This window comes from Procambarus clarkii, chromosome 31 (genome assembly GCF_040958095.1).
Source record: "Procambarus clarkii isolate CNS0578487 chromosome 31, FALCON_Pclarkii_2.0, whole genome shotgun sequence".
Taxonomy (NCBI): domain Eukaryota; kingdom Metazoa; phylum Arthropoda; class Malacostraca; order Decapoda; family Cambaridae; genus Procambarus; species Procambarus clarkii.
Genome location: NC_091180.1, coordinates 28,172,771 through 28,192,615, shown reverse-complemented (window position 1 = coordinate 28,192,615; position 19,845 = coordinate 28,172,771). Strand labels below are relative to the sequence as shown.

Genomic DNA, 19,845 nt, shown 5'->3' with positions numbered 1-19,845 from the left:
CGCTCTAGTAGCCTCAATGGGGGAAGGAAGCTGACAGGCTGCTGAAGGTCCTCACATTGTTCCATAGGAGTTTTTCCAACTTGATTTTAAACTGAAGTACGTATTATTGTATTGTCTTGGCATTTACGGTTTTGGCGAGTAGGTGGTTCTACGGGTTTATAAAACTATGGATGAAATATCACTGCCAGTTTGCTGTCCTACATCATGGCTTGTGTACTAGCAAGTACACTAGTGTACTGTACTGGTGAGTACATTACTGTACACTGTTAAGTACATTAGTGTACTGGTGAGTACATTACTGTACTGTTAAGTATACAGTATTAGTGTACTGGTGAGTAGTACATTAGTATTCTGGTGAGTAGAACATAAAATATGCTGTGAGTATATTAGTGTACTAGTGAGTATATTATTATACTAAGAGTACATTAATATATTGGTCAGTACATTCGTGTATTGGTGAGCACAATTATTTACTTGGCCAACTAATGACCTTTCCCAGGATGCAGCCCACAACAATTACCTAACTCCCAGGTATACATTTTACTGCTAGGTAAACAGACCCATCAGGTGAAAAAAAAATGTGCCCAAACATCTCTGTCCTATTGTGGGATTTGAATCTAGGATCTTGTGGTTGTGAACTGATTGGCCACTGTGCACTACAGGAGGGCTTTGGAAGAGGAATCCATCTGCATGTCACATGCTAGCCTTATACAGTATTGTACGTTTTGGTTAACACTTCATTTTAGATTCATAAGATATTCTTGTTTAAGATATTCTTTACCATACTCTAATTGCTTACACAATGTCTTTTTTTTTAAATAAGAGCAATTAATATAATGCTCATTCATTATAGGTCATTATTATTTGGCATTAGTGATTTCTTAGCTTTATGTTTTTTTTTTTCTTTTGGTGATAGGTATTGTCCATTTTTCTTCCCATACATTTACTATTATCTCTTCTTGCTATTTTTTAGAAAAAACTATTTTTCTTGCTGCCTTGTTACTCAATAACACAAATTTTATTTTTAAAGTGAGTTAGTGTAAGTCTAATAATAGATCATGTCATAACTGAAGAGACTCTTCTTTTCCTTTCATTTTATGAGAACTCTAAAGCATTTGTATAATAATCTTTAATGCTCTCAAATGTTTTTTTGTACTTATGATTTATGTTATTTTTTTAATTTATAGGGAACTAATGCTCTTGAGATGGTAGATCGAATCTTGGATGGTATGCTTGGCAAGCTTCATATACATGGCTTGGCCAATTGCATCAACATTCTTCTTGTATCTGACCATGGTGCCGCTCCAGCATCTTGCACCTCATCCTTTTACCTTGAGACGTTCATCTCTGATATTGAGCAAAAAGCACATGTTTATGCTGGTGCTGTGGGCAGGTTGCGAGTTGTCAGTGGTGGTGATGGTAAGTTTAAAAATCTACAAATTGCTACACATAGCAGAGGGGAAATAGAACTTGTTCTACAGAAAGTGCAAACTATTGAATATAACTGGGCATACAAGCTACCACAAATAACATGGTTAATCTCAAGCCTTGTGCAGAGTTCCCAGGAAAAACAAGAATCATATATTGCCTCACAAGGCACTCATACCCCTGAGAGGGTGATTAAGCTATGAATTTGGAATAATGAAATGTGGAACATTAAAGAATTATGATACTACATACGTAAAGTAAAAACAAAAAGATTTTATAAGTACTGTACTCATATTATTTTATAATGTTTATGGTATACCTAACCAAACTAGATCTGACCTGACCTGAGATAACCTAAACTAATTTGACACAATTGCACTTTTGTTCATGTATTTCTTAACCAAATTTTAATCTTTCTTCCTGGTTGTTTGCTGATTAGCTGCCGAGAAAGAGATTTTGGAAACACTAAGTTGCAAGAACCCCAAAGTCAGAGCCCTGCCAAAGAAGCTGCTCCCACGGAGGTGAGGATTATAATACAGTAATAATAATAATAATAATAATAATAATAATGTACAATTTTATTTATAAAATATACATAAGTAGTAGATAATACTACTACTATATAATTCTAATTAAATGTAGATACAGTAATACTTATACATAAGTAGATAGTGCTTGACAGTCCCTGTGGTAATTACCTAAGTGTAATTACCTAAGTGTAGTTACAGGATGAGAGCTACGCTCGTGGTGACTAGTGGTGTAGTGACTAGTGGTGTAGTGGTTAAGATGCTCACCTGGCGTTTCGCAAGAGCTTTGTCCTGGGTTCGTATCCTGGCCGGGGAGGATTTACTGGGCGCAAATCCTTAACTGTAGCCTCTGTTTAACGCAACAGTAAAATGGGTACTTGGTTGTAAAAACGATTTTTTGTGGGGGTCGTATTCCAGGGAACATAGGATTAAGGACTTGCCCAAAATGCTATGCGTACTAGTGGCTGTACAAGAATGTAAGAACTCTTGTATATATAAATAAAAATAAAAATAAATGCAGAGGTATATATGAAGGTACAGTAGTTACATATTAAATAAAGCCACTAATACACAAAATATTTTGGGCAAAACGTAGAATAATTCAGTTAATATTTCTTATAGGTATAATGAGATAAATTTAATTCTGTACCGAATTGAAAGTAAGCTAACACATGTGAGGTATTCAAGAAATTTTGTAATGATAAACAATATAAAGATGATAATTTTTTTAAGTAAAAAATTAATTCATTTTTTTAGTGAGATGCATTAAATATTATCCTATTAGATCTTTAGCTGCTGTAATTCATTGTGTAATTTTACCCCAGGGTCAAATTACTAACCGCCACAAGATACAACTCCACAACATGCTGACTGACTGCTAGGTACCTACCTATTGCTAGATGAACAGACACATTAGGTGACAGGAAATGCTCCAATCGTTTCTGTCCCACCTGGGATTTGAACCCGAAATTCTCAGTTGTGAGTCAAGAACGAACCAGACTGTACTATCATGACCTTCGCCGTACTAGAACCCATGAACATCACACCAAAAATAAATATCTCTTTGATATTCCAAGAGTCAGACTCAGAGGACAGTCTCCGTGGTGTAGTGGTAAGACACTCGCCTGGCGTTCCGCGAGCGCTATGTCATGGGTTCGTATCCTGGCCGGGGAGGATTTACTGGGGGCAATTCCTTAACTGTAGCCTCTGTTTAACGCAACAGTAAAATGTGTACTTGGATGAAAAAACGATTCTTCGCGGCAGGGGATCGTATTCCAGGGACCATAGGATTAAGGACTTGCCCGAAACACTATGCGTACTAGTGGCTGTACAAGAATGTAACAACTCTTGTATATATCTCAAAAAAAAAAAAAAAAAAAATCTAACCAAATACACCACAGTTTTGCAAACAGAGTGGTAGATGGTTGGAATAAGTTAGATGAGCAGGTGGTGGAAACCAAAACTGTCAGTTCTTTCATAGCATTATATGACAAAGAGTGCGGGGAAGATGGGACACCACGAGCATAGCTATACACGTACAATAATGTATATTCATTATACTTATTTTCTACATACCTCTCCAACTTCTCCCATTCAATGTCTTGTAGGTAGGCACTCACCTTTCTGTAGTGTCTATGTCTATAATCTGTCACATTATTCAACCTGTTTCTTGTTCTGCCTCCCTTCTACAACTCTGCTATGTATTCAAACAAAATAATGCAGTGGAGATTGTCTGAAGTAATTTTTGTGTTGATCCTATGACAGTATGAAATATCCATTTGATTCTTTCTGCTCTCTGTAGATATTCACAAGGTGATCTCCATGTCTGTCACTCATTACATCATTCTGCACTCAACAGGGAAAGAAAGTCTAGCCAAATGTGATTGCTTTGAATTAATTAGCGCACTTCTAGAGCCACTCCAGCTATATTTCTGCATCACTGAATGGCTCTGCTCAGAAAGGTGCTTTTCATGATGATACAAAGTCTTATTTTTAATGCCTTACAGATATCACTACACCAATAATCCCAGAATTGAGAGTGTGATTCTGGACACCATGCCCAACACACGCGTGGTGACGAACACTCAAAACTACTGCAGGAACGGTGAACATGGTTTCAACAATCTTGAAGCATCTATGCAGGTTAGAATAATGTTTTATTATAGTTGATTAATTTCTTTTTCTTTCATATGATCTGTCATAATAGGTTTTATAATTGAAAATTACTGTACTGTAGTTGTATATGACATAATTATAATAGAGTGTGTGTTAATTACTAAATTTAAGGTGATGAGAGAAAACTGATGCACAGTACTGTATTTATATTTTTGCAGGCTACTTTCATAGGTTTTGGCCCCAGTTTGAAAGTGAATTACACAAGTCAGAGCTTCAGGAATGTTGAATTGTATAACCTGATGTGTGAACTTATGAACATCACTCCAGCAAAAAACAATGGTGAGAATATTTGTTTGCTAAAAAAACAGCTGGAATATATATATCTGCAGTTACCTAACTTCAGCTAACACTACATTTTTAAGCTATAAAAAGTCACATATGATTTACAGGCAACAGAATACGTAATGGCACATTTCCGGTTCTTGCAGAATTTTTGTTTTCTTTTTCTATAATTGTCTGATGAAACTTTCTTACTGGTGGATTTTCAATTATATTCTTAAATGTTCGTATTGTGTTCATATTCTCAATATTCACTGGCAATGTATTAGTGTTTTGCAATCCTACTCCAAAAGAGTTGAAAAACACTGAGATGAGTCTATATGAACACCTAGAATTACATAACTAATCTATATTAAAATATTTGACATCTATAGACAGTACTGTATAGTCTTTCCAAATTTTAATAAAACAAATTATAATATGTCTTTGGAACTCACTCCGTGATGAATTAAAAAATTGTCCAACCATGCCCTGTTCAAAAGTAAAACCAAAAATTACCTAATTTCATCCTCATAGTTTCCTACCTTGTGCTTCAAACTCACACTGTATCTTGTACTACCCACTTCCCCAATATTAGTACTTAAGACTAATTAAGTACTTAGTCTTTACCAGTTTAGTCACCACTGTCAATTTATATTGTTGATATAAAACCTTGCTACAATGTTCTATTTTTTTTTATCTTGCCTGATATGTTAGATTAAGGACCTACCTGAAATGCTATGCGTATTAAGAACTTTGCAAGAATATAAAAATATCACTCTAATGTAATCTCACCAACACATTGTACCTTCTTGTAAATAAAATATTATTATTATTATTATTATTATTATTATTATTATTATTACAGTATTATTATTATTATTGTTATTATTATTATTATTATTATTATTATTATTTAATCAGGGTAAAAAATCTACTCCTCTTTCAGGCACTACAGGGAGTCTGGACCATTTTCTGCGTCACGTTCCACAGGTGGCACCTCCAGACATGTTAGCGAACCTGCTTCCGGAAGTATCTAAAGGCCTTCCTGAGAAACAATCACAAAAGAATGAAGAACCAGAGGCAGGAGACAATGGGACCAATGTGAAGCAATGCAGTTGTTTTATTGAGAAAACTGAAACAATTATAGTAAGTAATTAATTTAGCCACTCTTTGCAGGTAAACTTCACCATGCTTGTAGGACAGAATCATGCACTAGTGAAAACCAATCTAAAAATGAGATGTGGGGTAAGGAGTATGCTTCAGAATTCTCACTGCAAATGCAGTGAGTGAGTCAATTTGATGGTATTTTTGTTAGTGATTTAGGAGTCAAGATGACACAGCCATTTGCTCCCTGGCACTCCCATGACAGGAAAAAGTATAAGCCTGGCAGTTAATCATCACCTGCTGGCAGAAAACAAAATTGACTTGAGGTAGGTAAATTACAGTAAGACATATGATTGGCATCCCTTAGCTACACCCAGGAAGGCACCTGCCAGGCCCCATGCCATACTCAGAGGACTGACTCAAAGACTTAGGTGATACCTAGTAATCCCAGATATTATGAGCATCAGACTTTCTTACAGCTCTGAGCAATTAAACAAATTTAAGCCTAACAACAGAATTTCAAAGACCCTTTTGTCAAAGAATGAAAAATCAAATCTGATGTTCAAAACAAAGGAATATCTTGCAGTGACCTATGGTGTGGCATGAACTAGATGCCTTACCATGTTCTAATGGTACACCAGGAGCCCAACAAGATGTGCACCATTGCCAGAATGTTGTTCTGTGTGACTGCATGATCCTGTCATATGTACATAGCAGACCTTACTTTAGGGAGCAGCCAATTGAGATAGCTCAGAAACCCCTTGTATCTTACCCCCTTTGGAACAAAAATTGTTAAATACTGTATTATACTGTAATTGCTTTTCTTTCTTGAATATCTAAAGATTAAAATGGTTTTTAGTTAAAATGTCTGAGGAATATTTAACATCCCAGTGCTTATCTATTCCTTATGTAGCCTACAGAAAGTATACCAAGCAACAGTAGCAATCCTAGTAGCAGCAACAGCACTAGTAATGACACCAGTACTGAATCCACACCCACCAGTAGCACCACAACCAGTAATCCAAACAGCAGTAAAAAAAACAAGACCCAAGCTGAGCTTGCGCACCTACTCAATATCCACGTACCTTGGGGTTCACCTGGATTCTCCGCACCTGATGCTATTGACGGAGAGCTTAAGATTCTTCTGCAGTCCAGCTATGTCATTGGTTAGTAAAATAAGTTCTTTTCATGTGTCAAAAACTTAGTTCCCCATATTGAGCAGAATGCCCGATATTAATTTTATGATTAACTAGTGCATTTTTTGTATTCCATGTTCTACAATCAAATTTCTGCTCATTTAATGTTTTCCAAATCTCTAAAAGTCTCCCACATATATTTTATCACTTTCACTACAAAGGAATACAGGACAATAAAGACATTGGAGAAGTCTCCCTTACCTCATTGATACCACTATGCTCATACAGCAAGAAATTATATTCTAACTTTGGCTGCACTTGTTTGCCAGTCTCACTGTGGCCACACTTGTTATCTGCTAGTCTCACTGTGGCCACACTTGTTATCTGCTAGTCTCACTGTGGCTGCACTTGTTATCTGCTAGTCTCACTGTGGCCACACTTGTTATCTGCTAGTCTCACTGTGGCCACACTTGTTATCTGCTAGTCTCACTGTGGCCACACTTGTTATCTGCCAGCCTCACTGTGGCCACACTTGTTATCTGCCAGCCTCACTGTGGCCACACTTGTCTGCCAGTCTCACTGTGGCCACACTTGTCTGCCAGTCTCACTGTGACCACACTTGTTATCTGCCAGTCTCACTGTGGCCACACTTGTTATCTGCCAGCCTCACTGTGGCCACACTTGTCTGCCAGTCTCACTGTGACCACACTTGTTATCTGCCAGTCTCACTGTGGCCACACTTGTTATCTGCCAGTCTCACTGTCTGTGCCAGTTTTAAGCTAATAATTTAGGCGGTGTCCAGTTTTGTCATAACTGTACGAGCTAAAGACTGGCCTATCTTTCTTCATGTCCTTACTCAGATTGTGTACATCTTGATTGCTTTGTAAAGAATTACACACAATTTTAGGAATGTATGGATGCTCCTTCTACAAAAATGCAGTATTACTTTTCAAGCTGATGGTAATTACAGAATATTTTCAGTAAAACTTTACAAGTGATGAGGGTTAGTGTTGTCATTCACTTCGGATGAGGATGTTTAATTATTCCAATTCGTTTGGATTTTTTTTTTCAGTAACTGCTGATTTTGTTTTCATAATGGTCCAGCTATCATACTATATTTTTATGCACACAGTAAATCAGTAACTTTATAATTATCCTCTAAATCTTTGACATGCTTTATAATTTGAAACCTACTCAGATTATTGCAATTTACTTTTTAACTTAATGAGCACACTGCCTATGTTTCACTAGGTCTGCATGAAACACTGAATCTGGGAGTATGGGTGAGCTTCACTCTGAACAATCAAACTATTGCTCTAACGGAGAAGGAGAAACCATCCATACCAGCAGGGATAGAAATCAAGCCAGAAGTGAGTTCAATATTAAATTATAGTGTAAGTCTGTTTGGCTATATTTTATTATATTACACACTAATATATATATTACTATAAACTGTATTGTATACTTGTTGCTCTAATGTTAATGTTGTGTTGTCTTAACAGGATGTTCGAGTCACGGATGAGAAACCGCCTCCTTGCTGGGAGGCAGATCTGAGGTTAGATCGAATACCAGAAGACCAGTGTCACAAGATGCTGGCTAGAGAAGCATACCATGTTAAAAATATTACTCTCATCCAGTTGTTTCCTGAAGGTTAGTTATGAAATATTTCATGATCTTAAGTGAGGACTGTATTTTTCTTAAAATTCTATGCAATACAGGAACTGTATTTATTTATTTATTTATTTATTTATTTATTTATTTATTATTTATTTATTTATTTATTTATTTATTTATGCATATACAAGAATGTACATAAGGAATGTGAGGATACAATTATGGTAATTACAGTCTTGTAAAGCCACTAGCATGCACAGCGTTTCGGGCAGGTCCTTAATCTAAGAAAATTTTAAGGAGGTAAATACTTGCAAAATTTATAGACAAAAAAAATGATAACAGATTACATGGAATGAAAAAAAAAAAAAAAAGATGAGAGAAAATTATAGGTACAGTATATTAAAGCACATAGGTAGCTATGATTGATTGCAATGACAGCTTAAAATGGTAGTTGACAACAAATTGGTAGGCACAATACAGCAGAAACAATATAAGATTGATTGCAATGACAGCTTGAATGGTAGTTGACAAAAATTGGTAGTCACAATACAGCATATGGCTAGCACATAAAAGAAGACAGCAATGAACACAATGATAAGGTTGTTTGATATTACATAAAAATTAGGAGATTGGGTACCACTAGGTACAGAGCAAATTTAAAGCTCAGTGTAGGAAACTAAATAGATGAAGTTAGGTACTTTTTGGTTTTGCTTTTAAATAAGGCAAAAGTTTTACAGTTTTTCAATTCACTAGGGAGTGAGTTCCATAGACTAGGTCCCTTAATTTGCATAGAGTGTTTACACAGATTAAGTTTGACCCTGGGGATATCAAAGAGATATTTATTTCTGGTGTGGTGATAATGGGTCCTATTACATCTGTCCAGGGAGAGTTTCAGAGCATGGTTTGCATTTAAGAACAGGGTTTTGTAAATGTAGTTGACACAAGAGAATGTGTGGAGGGAGTTAATATTTAGCAAGTTTAGAGATTTAAACAAGGGAGCTGAGTGTTGTCTGAAAGCAGAGTTAGTTATTATTCTGATAGCAGATTTTTGCTGTGTGATGATGGGCTTAAGGTGGTTTGCAGTGGTAGACCCCCATGCACAGATACCATAATTAAGATAGGGGTAGATTAGTGCATAATATAGTGAGAGGAGAGCAGAGTTAGGAACATAATATCTGATTTTGGAGAGTATACCAACTGTCTTAGAGACTTTCTTAGTTATGTGTTGAATGTGGGTGCTGAAGTTGAGTCTCTTGTCTAGGAATAGGCCAAGAAACTTGCCATCATTTTTATTACTGATGTTAATGTTGTCTATCTGTAGCTGAATTGCATTTGATGATTTGCTTCCAAATAAGATGTAGTAAGTCTTTTCGATGTTTAATGTTAGTTTGTTCGTTGACATCCATAAGTGGACTTTTTTTAATTCATTATTCACAACATTATTTAGTGTATGTGGGTTGAGGTTTGAGTAGATAAGGGTAGTATCGTCAGCAAACAATATAGGTTTGAGAATATTAGAGACATTAGGCAGATCGTTTATATATATAAGAAATAGAAGAGGTCCTAAGATGCTGCCCTGTGGCACTCCAACGGTAATTGGTAGAGTGGAAGAAGTTGTATCATTGATGGTTACATATTGGTGTCTGTCACTAAGATAGGATCGGATGTAGTCAAGGGCAAGGCCTCGGATTCCATAATGCTGGAGTTTAAGTAAGAGGTAGTTGTGATTAACAGTATCAAAGGCTTTTCTTAGGTCAATGAAGAGTCCAATCGGAAACTCATTTTTGTCAAGGGCTGAGTAGATAATGTCAAGGAGACTAATGATTGCATCATTGGTACTCTTTTGGGACCGGAAGCCAAACTGGCAGGGGCTGAGTATGTCAAATTTTACGAGGTAGGAATAGAGCTGTTTGTAAATAATTTTTTCAAATATTTTTGATAGAATGGGTAGATTTGATATTGGTCTATAATTGTTTATGTCCGCCGGATTGCCTCCTTTATGGACTGGCGTTACTCTTGCTTTTTTGAGGATATCAGGGAAGGTGTGACACTCTATAGATTTGTTGAACAGTAGTGCTATGGGTGGGGCAAGGGCATGGGAGGCTCTCTTGTACACAATGGACTGGAATTTCACTGGTGTTCCCTGCCTTGGTTTTTAGAGAGTGTATGATGGACACAACATCTGCCGGGCTGATTGGTGAAAGGAGAAGAGAGTTTGGATAGCTGCCTGAGAGATATGTGTTAATATGTGTCTGAGTCTGTGGGATTTTACTGGCAAGATTAGCACCAACCGATGAAAAGAAACTATTAAATTCATTTGCCATTTCTAAATCAGTTGACGGTATATCCCCATCCTTGTAGAGTTTTATTTGGTTATGTGAGTGTTGTTTAGTTCCTAGGATACTAGAGATAGTTTTCCAAGTGTTTTTCATGTTGCCTTTTGCTTCATTGAATCTATTCACATAATATGCAAGTTTTGCCTTTCTTATGATACTGGTAAGCATTGATGAGTACCTTTTAGCTACTTCCTTTGAAACTAGGCCAATCCTAACTTTCTTTTCATATTCATGTTTCTTGTTGATTGAGTTGAGAATGCCACTTGTGAGCCATGGATTGTTTAATCTTTTGTCAGTTACTTGCTTTGTAAGAAGGGGACAATGAAGGTTGTAGAGGCTTAGAGTTTTGGAGAGGAAGAGGTTAGCTAATGAATTTATATCATGGGTATTATTGAATTCAGAATCCCAGTTAATATTGTGAAGTGCCTCTGTAAGATTGTCTAAAGCTGATTCACTGTGTAGCCTAAATGAAAGTTTCTTGCTTTTTGGTGGTGTTATGTCCATGTTCGCTATGAGAAAGGTAGGATAGTGGTCAGTTGTTCTGTCGTAGATTATACCAGATACAAGGGGAGCTGTTATGTTTGTCCATATGTGGTCCAAGGTAGTGGCTGATGTTTGAGTGACTCGGGTAGGTTTGGTGATAGTGGGGATTAGCATACAGGAGTTCATGCTGTTAAGGAAATAGTCAACTTGAGAGCAATTTTGTTGACCCAGGTCAATATTAAAGTCTCCTCCCAGAATGATGTGGTTTTTGTTGAGATTGTTGTTTATAATAAGATTCCTTAGGTTGTCTGAGAAAGAAGCTATGTTAGTATTAGGAAATCTATAGATGGCTCCAATAGTCAAAGAGGATTTAAGGGATTTAATTGTAAACTGAGCAAAAGTATATTCACAGTAGTCATCTCTGTCACTAATAACACTGTTGCAGATAAATGTATCTCGGTAATATATAGCTGTGCCACCACCTTTTTTATTAGGCCTACAGTTATGAATGGCTTTATAACCAGCTAAGTTGTAGAGTTGGGTATAGTCTTTATTTAGCCAAGTTTCTGTTAAAATAATGAACGATAGGTTAGTACCTAGTGCTGTGAGTAGTGCATTTAAATCGTCAAAATGTTTACCAAGTGATCTAACATTTTGGTTATAAACTGATAGATAGGTGCTATTTTGGAGTTTGTTTTTAGCCTGGTGTGCTGTGAAATACTTACAATAATGATGATCAATGTGCTGGTTGGTATAGATATGAGACAGAAGATTTTGATCAGGATCAATATCAGTGTGCATAGAGATGCAGAGGGATCACGATACAAGATACACGATAAAGCAAAACACAAGAATAAGAGCAGATACAATAAAATAGTAACAATTTAGAAGTAAAATAAAGATCCAATAGATAGCCAGGGAGGACACAGAAGTTACATAAAATAAAACACAAAAAATCAGTAGAGACTGACAATATAAATGTAAAATAAAAAATAATAAGAAAAATAATAATCATAAAAAAAATGATCTTGAAGATAATTAGCTTAGTAATGGTTAATTAACAGGGTAATAAAAGTGCCCTAGGTTTAGTGACAAGGGGATTAACTAAGAACAAATAATTAATTAATTATTTATTTATCAATTCAGTATACAAGAAAGGACAATAGGTTGTCAGAATACAGAGTTTGGCAATTAAATGGTATATTCTTTCAAAATCAATAAAACCCCTAGGATTTCAGGCAAGTATGAAAGCCAAGTCAGAAATTGCTGTGAATTTTAAGTTACGAGGTGAACAGTCAAGCTTGAACAAGAGATAAAACTAGTACAGTATATAATGATAAAATTTTAGTTAGCATAATTACTGTATTAATAATAGTAGTGTAAGGTGGTTATAATGATAAATTATATTGATGGAGTTATATTTCTAGATAGTAAAGTATAAATAAAGTGAGTTAGTAGCTCAAAGTGAGATACTACGGTGAAAAACATATGTACTTCATTATTTTACTTCTAAATACAGTATAGGGTGAGCAAGTTTTTGCTTCATTAAGAAGAGAGTTCCATATAATGGATCCTTTTATTTGTATGATGTGTTTACATAGATTTAGCTTGACTCTGGGAATAGCAAAGAGAGATTATTTCTGGTGTAATGTTCATTGATTCTATTACATTCATCTAAGAAGAGTTTCAAAACAACAGTAGTACAGTATCAAGTATACCACTTATGGACTATTCATGCCCGTGCCATCTCTTGGGTGTCTTAATCTTCATCAATCAGTATCAAGTAAATCTTTGTAAGCGTAAATAGTGTAAGAGAATATGTGGATTGAGTCACTTAAGAAGTTAAGGCTTTTTTCAAACTGTCACTCTTATATTGTACATTTGTCATATTTGGCACTCTGTACTGGTAATTAAACATATGTTGTGTCTTGCCCCATCGGAAAGGTCAGTTGTTGGTCTAGTGGGATCTCAAGTAGCCTAATAGGCTTCCTATCCCTGACAATGGGAACCAAATACAGTATTCTGAGCTTGTTTTTGCCAGGTCACATAAAGCATTAAATGATGATAGATACAATACATCATCTTTTTCCTTTTCAGATATGGAAACTGATGAACTTTTGATGTCTGAAGGTCACCTTCTATCCAATATAGCACCAGTGAAAAGTGGCTACAGAAAGGGCGCTCATACAATGATGGTTAATGCCTTAAGAATCTGGACTACCACAAAGGGTGTTCTTAATGTTGTTCATGGTCCTGTTTTTGACTACGATTTAGATGGTCACCAAGATCAAGTGTCAACTGTGCTGTAAGTTCTCTCATACAAGTATAAACCATTTATTTTACTTTATATATCTTCTTAACCCTTAAACGACTCTAATGACTATCTGCATTTACCTTCTGTGCTCAAATCACCATATGTGATTTTTTTATTTGTTTTGTTGTGAACTATTTTTTTTCACACACATCACAATGCAGAACTTTAAATTATCTGAGCTGTTTAAGAGTTAAAGTGAATGAGCATTAAAGAGCACTTTGAGTTACATGAGGAAATGAAGTTAGTGTTAATTCAAATTTTAAGGGTGTGAAAATGAGTGGAGTTGCAAAAATGGCATCTTCTGTTGAGATTGGTAAAAAGTACATTTATTCAACATTTTACAATGTTGAAGGTTTGATTTAGGTATGACATTAAAAAATATAGGTCAGTATTCTAGAGTAGTGTTGGCTCAATATAGAGTCTGACATTGATTCGGTGTTAAAATGGAATTGCTCTTGCATATTGTGTCCACAGGGTATTAGAAAGAAATATTAAAGTTCAGTATATTAAGCTTATATATATTATCAGTTAAAGAATATGGATGAGTTGCAGCATGGCATGTTTTGCATGGATTGACCTAGCATGCCACCAGACTAGTCCCAGAACTGAGAAGTATGAGCTACGAGGAAATGTTACGGGAGCTAAACCTCACATCCCTGGGAGATAGAAGAGTAAAGGGAGACATGATAACCATCTACAAAATTCTCAGGGGAAATTGACAGGGTGGACAAAGATAAACTATTTAGCATGGGTAGAACACGAACAAGGGGACACAGGTGGAAACTTAGTACCCAAATGAGTCACAGAGACATTAGAAAGAATTTGTTTAGTGTTAAAGTAGTTAAATGGAATGCATTAGGCAGTGATGTGGTGGAGGTAGACTCCATACATAGTTTCAAATGTAGATTTGATGGAGCTCAATAGGCTCCAGAATCTGTACACCAGTTGATTGAGAGTTGAGAGGCAGGACCAAAGAGCCAAAGCTCAACCTATGCACGCACAACTAGGTGAGTACACTGAAAAATATCAAGGAGATACAGTAATTATTTCTCGTGTGATGCTTATCGGTTCTATTACATAATTCTAGGAAGAACTTCAGGTGTGAATTAATAGTGATACAGAATTACAGTATAGGGTTTTGTAAATACATTATAATGAGCACAAGGAAATGTATAAAGAATTATTATTTTGTTGTAGCATGTTTAGTGATTAGAAGGATGCTGCTGTTTATTGTTTGAAAATAGAAGTTGTAATGATTCTAATGCCTGTTTTTTGTTTGGTGATGGTTCATTTGATGTAAGTTATGGTGGTTGAGCCCATGTACAAACACAAACAATAAACAGTGATATAGTAGAGATGGGGATTAGAGGGGAATAATTCCAATGATCATTATTATTCATGGCAGTGTAAGTAATTATCAAGGTGATGTGCTTAGCCAGTATTACTATACCAATAGTAAGATGGCAGTGTAAAGGTTCATGAAGAAACTAATATATGAGAATCCAGTAGTTAGTGTACATAATTATATTCAGTACTAATACTGTAGTATCATCATGCAGAAACACCATCACGCCTCTAGTTCCCAGTGACTACTACTTTGTTGTCACTCTGTGCAGCAACACATCTACAGGCTCGTGTTCAAGTGATCCACTCGATGTCTTGGCTTTTGTCTTCCCAAACACAGAAGTTCATGATAACTGCCTTATGGTGAGATTTTACCAAATTTGTTTTCAGTTTTTCACGGTCTATATATTTAAATTGCTTTCAACTATTTATAAAATTGAATGTTTATTTAAATATCTATACATTTATTGATGTAATGTTATGTTACTGCTGTATTTTCTTTGTTTAAAATGAATTCTCATTTTTAATTCTCATAAAATGAAATGAATAATGATGTATAATCCTCCTCCAACATTTCATCAAGTGATGGCAAGCGGTGATAAGTAATAAGTAATATGTAATTACCATATTTGTATCCTCACATTCCTTATGTACATTCTTGTATATGCATAAATAAAATAAATAAATAAAATAAAATAAATAAATAAGCTAACCAAGTATGAAAATGTTAAATATTTGAATATACATACAGTAGTTTTACTTGGGTTATATTAAAAAATGTCAGGAAGCTTCCTCTTATGCATCTTTATGTTGTATTAAGTGATAAGGATAAAAATCACATTAGAGTACAGTATGTACATATCTTTGACTCCTTGTTCTATTCATTGGGTTGGTAGTCAAGAGGAAACAATTTTCAGTCTTTCTTCCGTAAACATGCCTCTAGATTGTGACATATCCTGTATGCCTAATAGAGTATGCCTACCATACATAGTAGAGTAGGTATAATAGTAGGATTTATTTCTGGAAGTGTTAGTAATAAGAGATCCAATATTATCCTTCAGCTTTATCTTGCCTTTGTTGGGCCCTATTTGCATTGTGCAGTTCAGTTTTGGGTCTCTGTACTATGAAAAGGACATAAATTCAGTTGAAAGATTTAAACTTTCTACCAAAGATTTTTACATACACTTGCAGATTCTATTCATTTAACTTGAGCAAAATTGGCTTTTAATCTGATATCATTTGATTTAAAGAAAATGTTGTATTTGTTTATTATTAGTGTGATACGATTTAAATGCTCATGTTATCATTATCAGAAACTAATATATTTACTTGTAACACATACAGTATTTTATATTTTATGAGTACTGTATACTGAAATAATAGGATTTTATATTTGGTAATTAATGATTATTAACAATTACTATAAGCTTATTCCTCAATGTTATGTTCAGTGATTTATTCTGTGATTACATTGCGCCTTACAGAGCGATATGGAGTACCTACAGTATCACTTGACCACAGTAAGGGATGTGGAACTCTTGACAGGATTACGTTTCTTCAGAAATAAATATGTGCGTGATGGTCTGAAATATAGAACATACCAACCCATCAGCATCTGGCCCTTGCCATCTCCTGAACTCTCTACTGGCCACAGACTTACCCAGAGAATAGGCAAGACAGAGGACTTTGAATAAGCAAATCCTGGTAGTGTTAAAGCTTGTGTTGGCCTATTTCATATACCTGGAATTGTGGGGTACAGTGAAAAGATGTAAACATTTGTTTTCCAACTTATCATAATGAACAATGATTATGTTAATTTATAATGTGTTCCAAATATTTTGTGATTCAGAGACTAATTTTAGAATGTTAAATATTATAGATGATGAAACATTATGTAATAAGAATAAAATATGTTCAAGAATGAGTTTCGTACACAGAGAAATTACACTACCATAACGTGATATAGTATATATATATATCAATGAGAAAATCCAATGGAGCTCTGAGGTGACTTGAACCTGGTTTCAGTCACCTCAGAGCTCCAGTTGATTTTTTCATGGACTTCACATTGTCAGGAATGAAATGTAGCAAAAATTATTTTCTTCATGATCTGCAAAAAAGTAGCCAGAATTGGACAATCCTGCAAACAAAAAGGGTATTAATTTTGGTGATTTAATGATACTGAACATATTTGGAATGTTATAATTTCAGATGCATGAAATATAACAATATTGGTGTACAGTGTTTGTATGTCTTGTCTCTTTGTATGTCGAAGTGTGCATGATGATATTCATGGTGCTAGAACTAAGTAAGTGTATAATTGCTTTTGCAACAATAGTGAAGATACTATATTTTATAGTACATTTTCTAAATTAAGATTGTCTAGGAAACTTTATAGTTTTGTCAAGAACCTTAATTCTGTGACAATTCTCACATAAGTAAGGTTTGATGAATGATTTGACTTCTATTGACTGTTTTACAAAATTTAGCCCCCCATGGCCCTCCCAAAAATTACAGCATTTTTTGCCAAAGGCCCAAATCAAAGATTGTTGCTGGAGCCATCTTGAAAAATTAAGTTTTGAACCAGAGCACCTAGAATCGTGTGCAAAGACACTTTTTTTCTGTAAGTCAACCATGAGGATTTCAAATCCAACATTAGTTTGATATTACAGTTTTCAACCAGAAATCCAAGATGGCTGGCTGCTACATGATTTTGAGTGGTGTTCGATCTCAACTGTCCCGACGAGATCACTAAGTTAGAACCAAGCATCAGTATCATTGACAGTGATGACCTTATTAACAACTCATCAACAGGAGGGAGTACTGCACACTGTTGTCACCCCAAAACGCACCATATGATCTGCTCTCTTGATGCATTTGCCTGCACTAGAGCCAGCTGAAGAGAGCAGGGAAGATAATAGCAAGGTGGGGGAAGAGGAAGGAGGAGGGAGATGATGGTGTATAAAGGAGGAGGGAGATTCATTGGAATCTGATGATTCAGAATTTAGTGAGGCAGAATGCTCTGATTCAGACTGATCATATCTCTCAAGGTCATATTGATACATTAGTTGATATGTCATAACAGTGTGAAATATGACATGAAAGCATGATTGGTGACTTATAAATGTGTTTTATTTGTATTGTGGTATAACTTATCTACAGAAAATTGGCAAAAATTACAATTTTCAGGGTAAAATAATTTTGTATTGGCATGTTTGAAATAGTTTTATTAAAAAAAAATACATTCAAGTTACACCTATTAAAATGAACTTATTTTGAAGTGTAATAAGTTTGTTCATCAGCTATATATATTATTCATCAGTTTAATGCAAGAGATCCTTATAGAGGTAGTTGCTTTAAGTACAAAAATTTAATTTTTGCTATTGTAGATGGTGACCATCTTCGATTTCTGAGTCAAAACATGTTGTAACAACAAACTAATGTGAGATCCAGAATCTTCATGATTGACTTACCCCAAAGAAGTGTCTTTGTACATGATTTTAGGTGCTTTGGTTGAAAACTTATTTTTTAAAAATGGCTCTTGGAGCCATTTTTATTTTGTCAGAAGCCCATTGATTTGGGCCTCTAGCAAAAAATACTGTGATTTTTGGAGGGACATGGGGTTAAGTTTTTTATAAACATTTTTTTTTTTTATAAAATGTGCCTAAGAATTTCTGTCCCGAATGGTATTTGAACCCAGGATTTCCAATTGTGAGTGGAGAATGAACAAATCTATACTACCAAAACCCTGAATTGAGGTTCTTGACCTGTTATGTTTTAATATCTACAAAACCTATAGTTCTTAAGACAAATTATTTAGGTTGTGATCTTTCCCATTGGAACTTACACAGTCTATGGAAATATTCAGCATTTATATAAATTGCATAAAATAACAGATATCATATCAGCCTTTTAAACTGTACACAATTAAAAAAACACCAAGTTGGCTTTTTTGGTCTCTTTAATTAACGTTAACCATCATCAGTGGACGACATCAGACGGACATTAACCCCTACACTGCTCACCACAACTAGGGTCGTTTCACTGACGATGCACACCACAACTAGGGTTGTTTTAGGCCTATCATAAAATTTAAAATTCCCATGCATACATAGGGATCACATTTGCTTTCTTATGCCTCTAGTAACCACCACCCATCTTGAAAAATAATCCAGAGTCCCCCACTTTCCTTCTAGGGCCTTAGTGGGGAAATGAGGACCATGTCTGGCACATCACCATCTAGTGTCTGAACATGCAGTTTGGCCATACTAAAAGTCATTGAACTTTTAAGAACAGCAAATGAGTTACTACCATGTATATATTTACAGACAAAATGTGTGCTGTGTGCAATTATAAGATTTAGGCTTTATATATATATAGTATATTGTATATTAGTATGAATAAATACATGGTGTGCATATATTTATACACATATCTGTACATACATATCTTTTCAAAGTTATACATAATAAACCCTACCATTGACACATCAATACAACTTGTTAGAATGAAAGAGTAAATCAATAAAGTGAGAAACAATTAAAATAAATTGACCAAGTTATTCCCTTGTTGCACCTCACTTCATTTCAACCAAAAAAATACAAATTCTCTGGACAACTACAGCTAGACCACAAGATATAGAGACTTTTTACTTAGATTTTTGTGCTTCCTGGTTACTAATTATGAATATTAAGATGGAAAAAAAATTCAGGAACAAGTTTTTCTGTGCTCATCCCAGGAGTGCCACGTATCAGGGTTCAGATGGTACAGTTGGGTTTGTTCTCAACTTACTATCAAGCAATCCCGGGCGGGACAGAAATGGTTGGGCACATTTAATATCACCTAATGTGTCTGTTCCCCTAGCAGTAAGTAGGTACTCAAAAGTTAGTCAGCTTGTTGTGGGGGTTGCATCCTGGGCGGGGTCAGTAATGTGACCTTTGGGGGGGGGGGGGTATAATTACCTAAGTATAATTACAGGATGGAAGCTACGCTCGTGGTGTCCCGTCTTCCCAGCACATTCATGTATCCAGAGTGTATTCATGTATGAATACACACTCTGGCTGCCTGTTCCCCGATACAATGAATTATCTTTAGAATTATTTAACATGTTCGCAGTGCAGGGG

The 19,845-nt window shown here is 35.3% G+C and overlaps 1 protein-coding gene across 1 annotated transcript in view; it reads left to right on the top strand.

Annotated features, from left to right (window-relative positions):
* Positions 1-19,271, top strand: part of LOC123758815 (venom phosphodiesterase 2) — a 55,506-nt gene extending 36,235 nt beyond the window's left edge. The window contains exons 8-18 of the mRNA XM_045743543.2: positions 1,188-1,419; positions 1,868-1,949; positions 3,962-4,097; positions 4,289-4,409; positions 5,338-5,537; positions 6,409-6,661; positions 7,883-8,001; positions 8,134-8,281; positions 13,162-13,369; positions 14,938-15,085; positions 16,207-19,271. Coding sequence (XP_045599499.2) covers positions 1,188-1,419; positions 1,868-1,949; positions 3,962-4,097; positions 4,289-4,409; positions 5,338-5,537; positions 6,409-6,661; positions 7,883-8,001; positions 8,134-8,281; positions 13,162-13,369; positions 14,938-15,085; positions 16,207-16,416 — 1,857 coding nt within the window. The 3' untranslated portion in view covers positions 16,417-19,271. The remainder of the gene's footprint in view (positions 1-1,187; positions 1,420-1,867; positions 1,950-3,961; positions 4,098-4,288; positions 4,410-5,337; positions 5,538-6,408; positions 6,662-7,882; positions 8,002-8,133; positions 8,282-13,161; positions 13,370-14,937; positions 15,086-16,206) is intronic.
* The last annotated feature ends 574 nt before the right edge of the window (positions 19,272-19,845 follow it).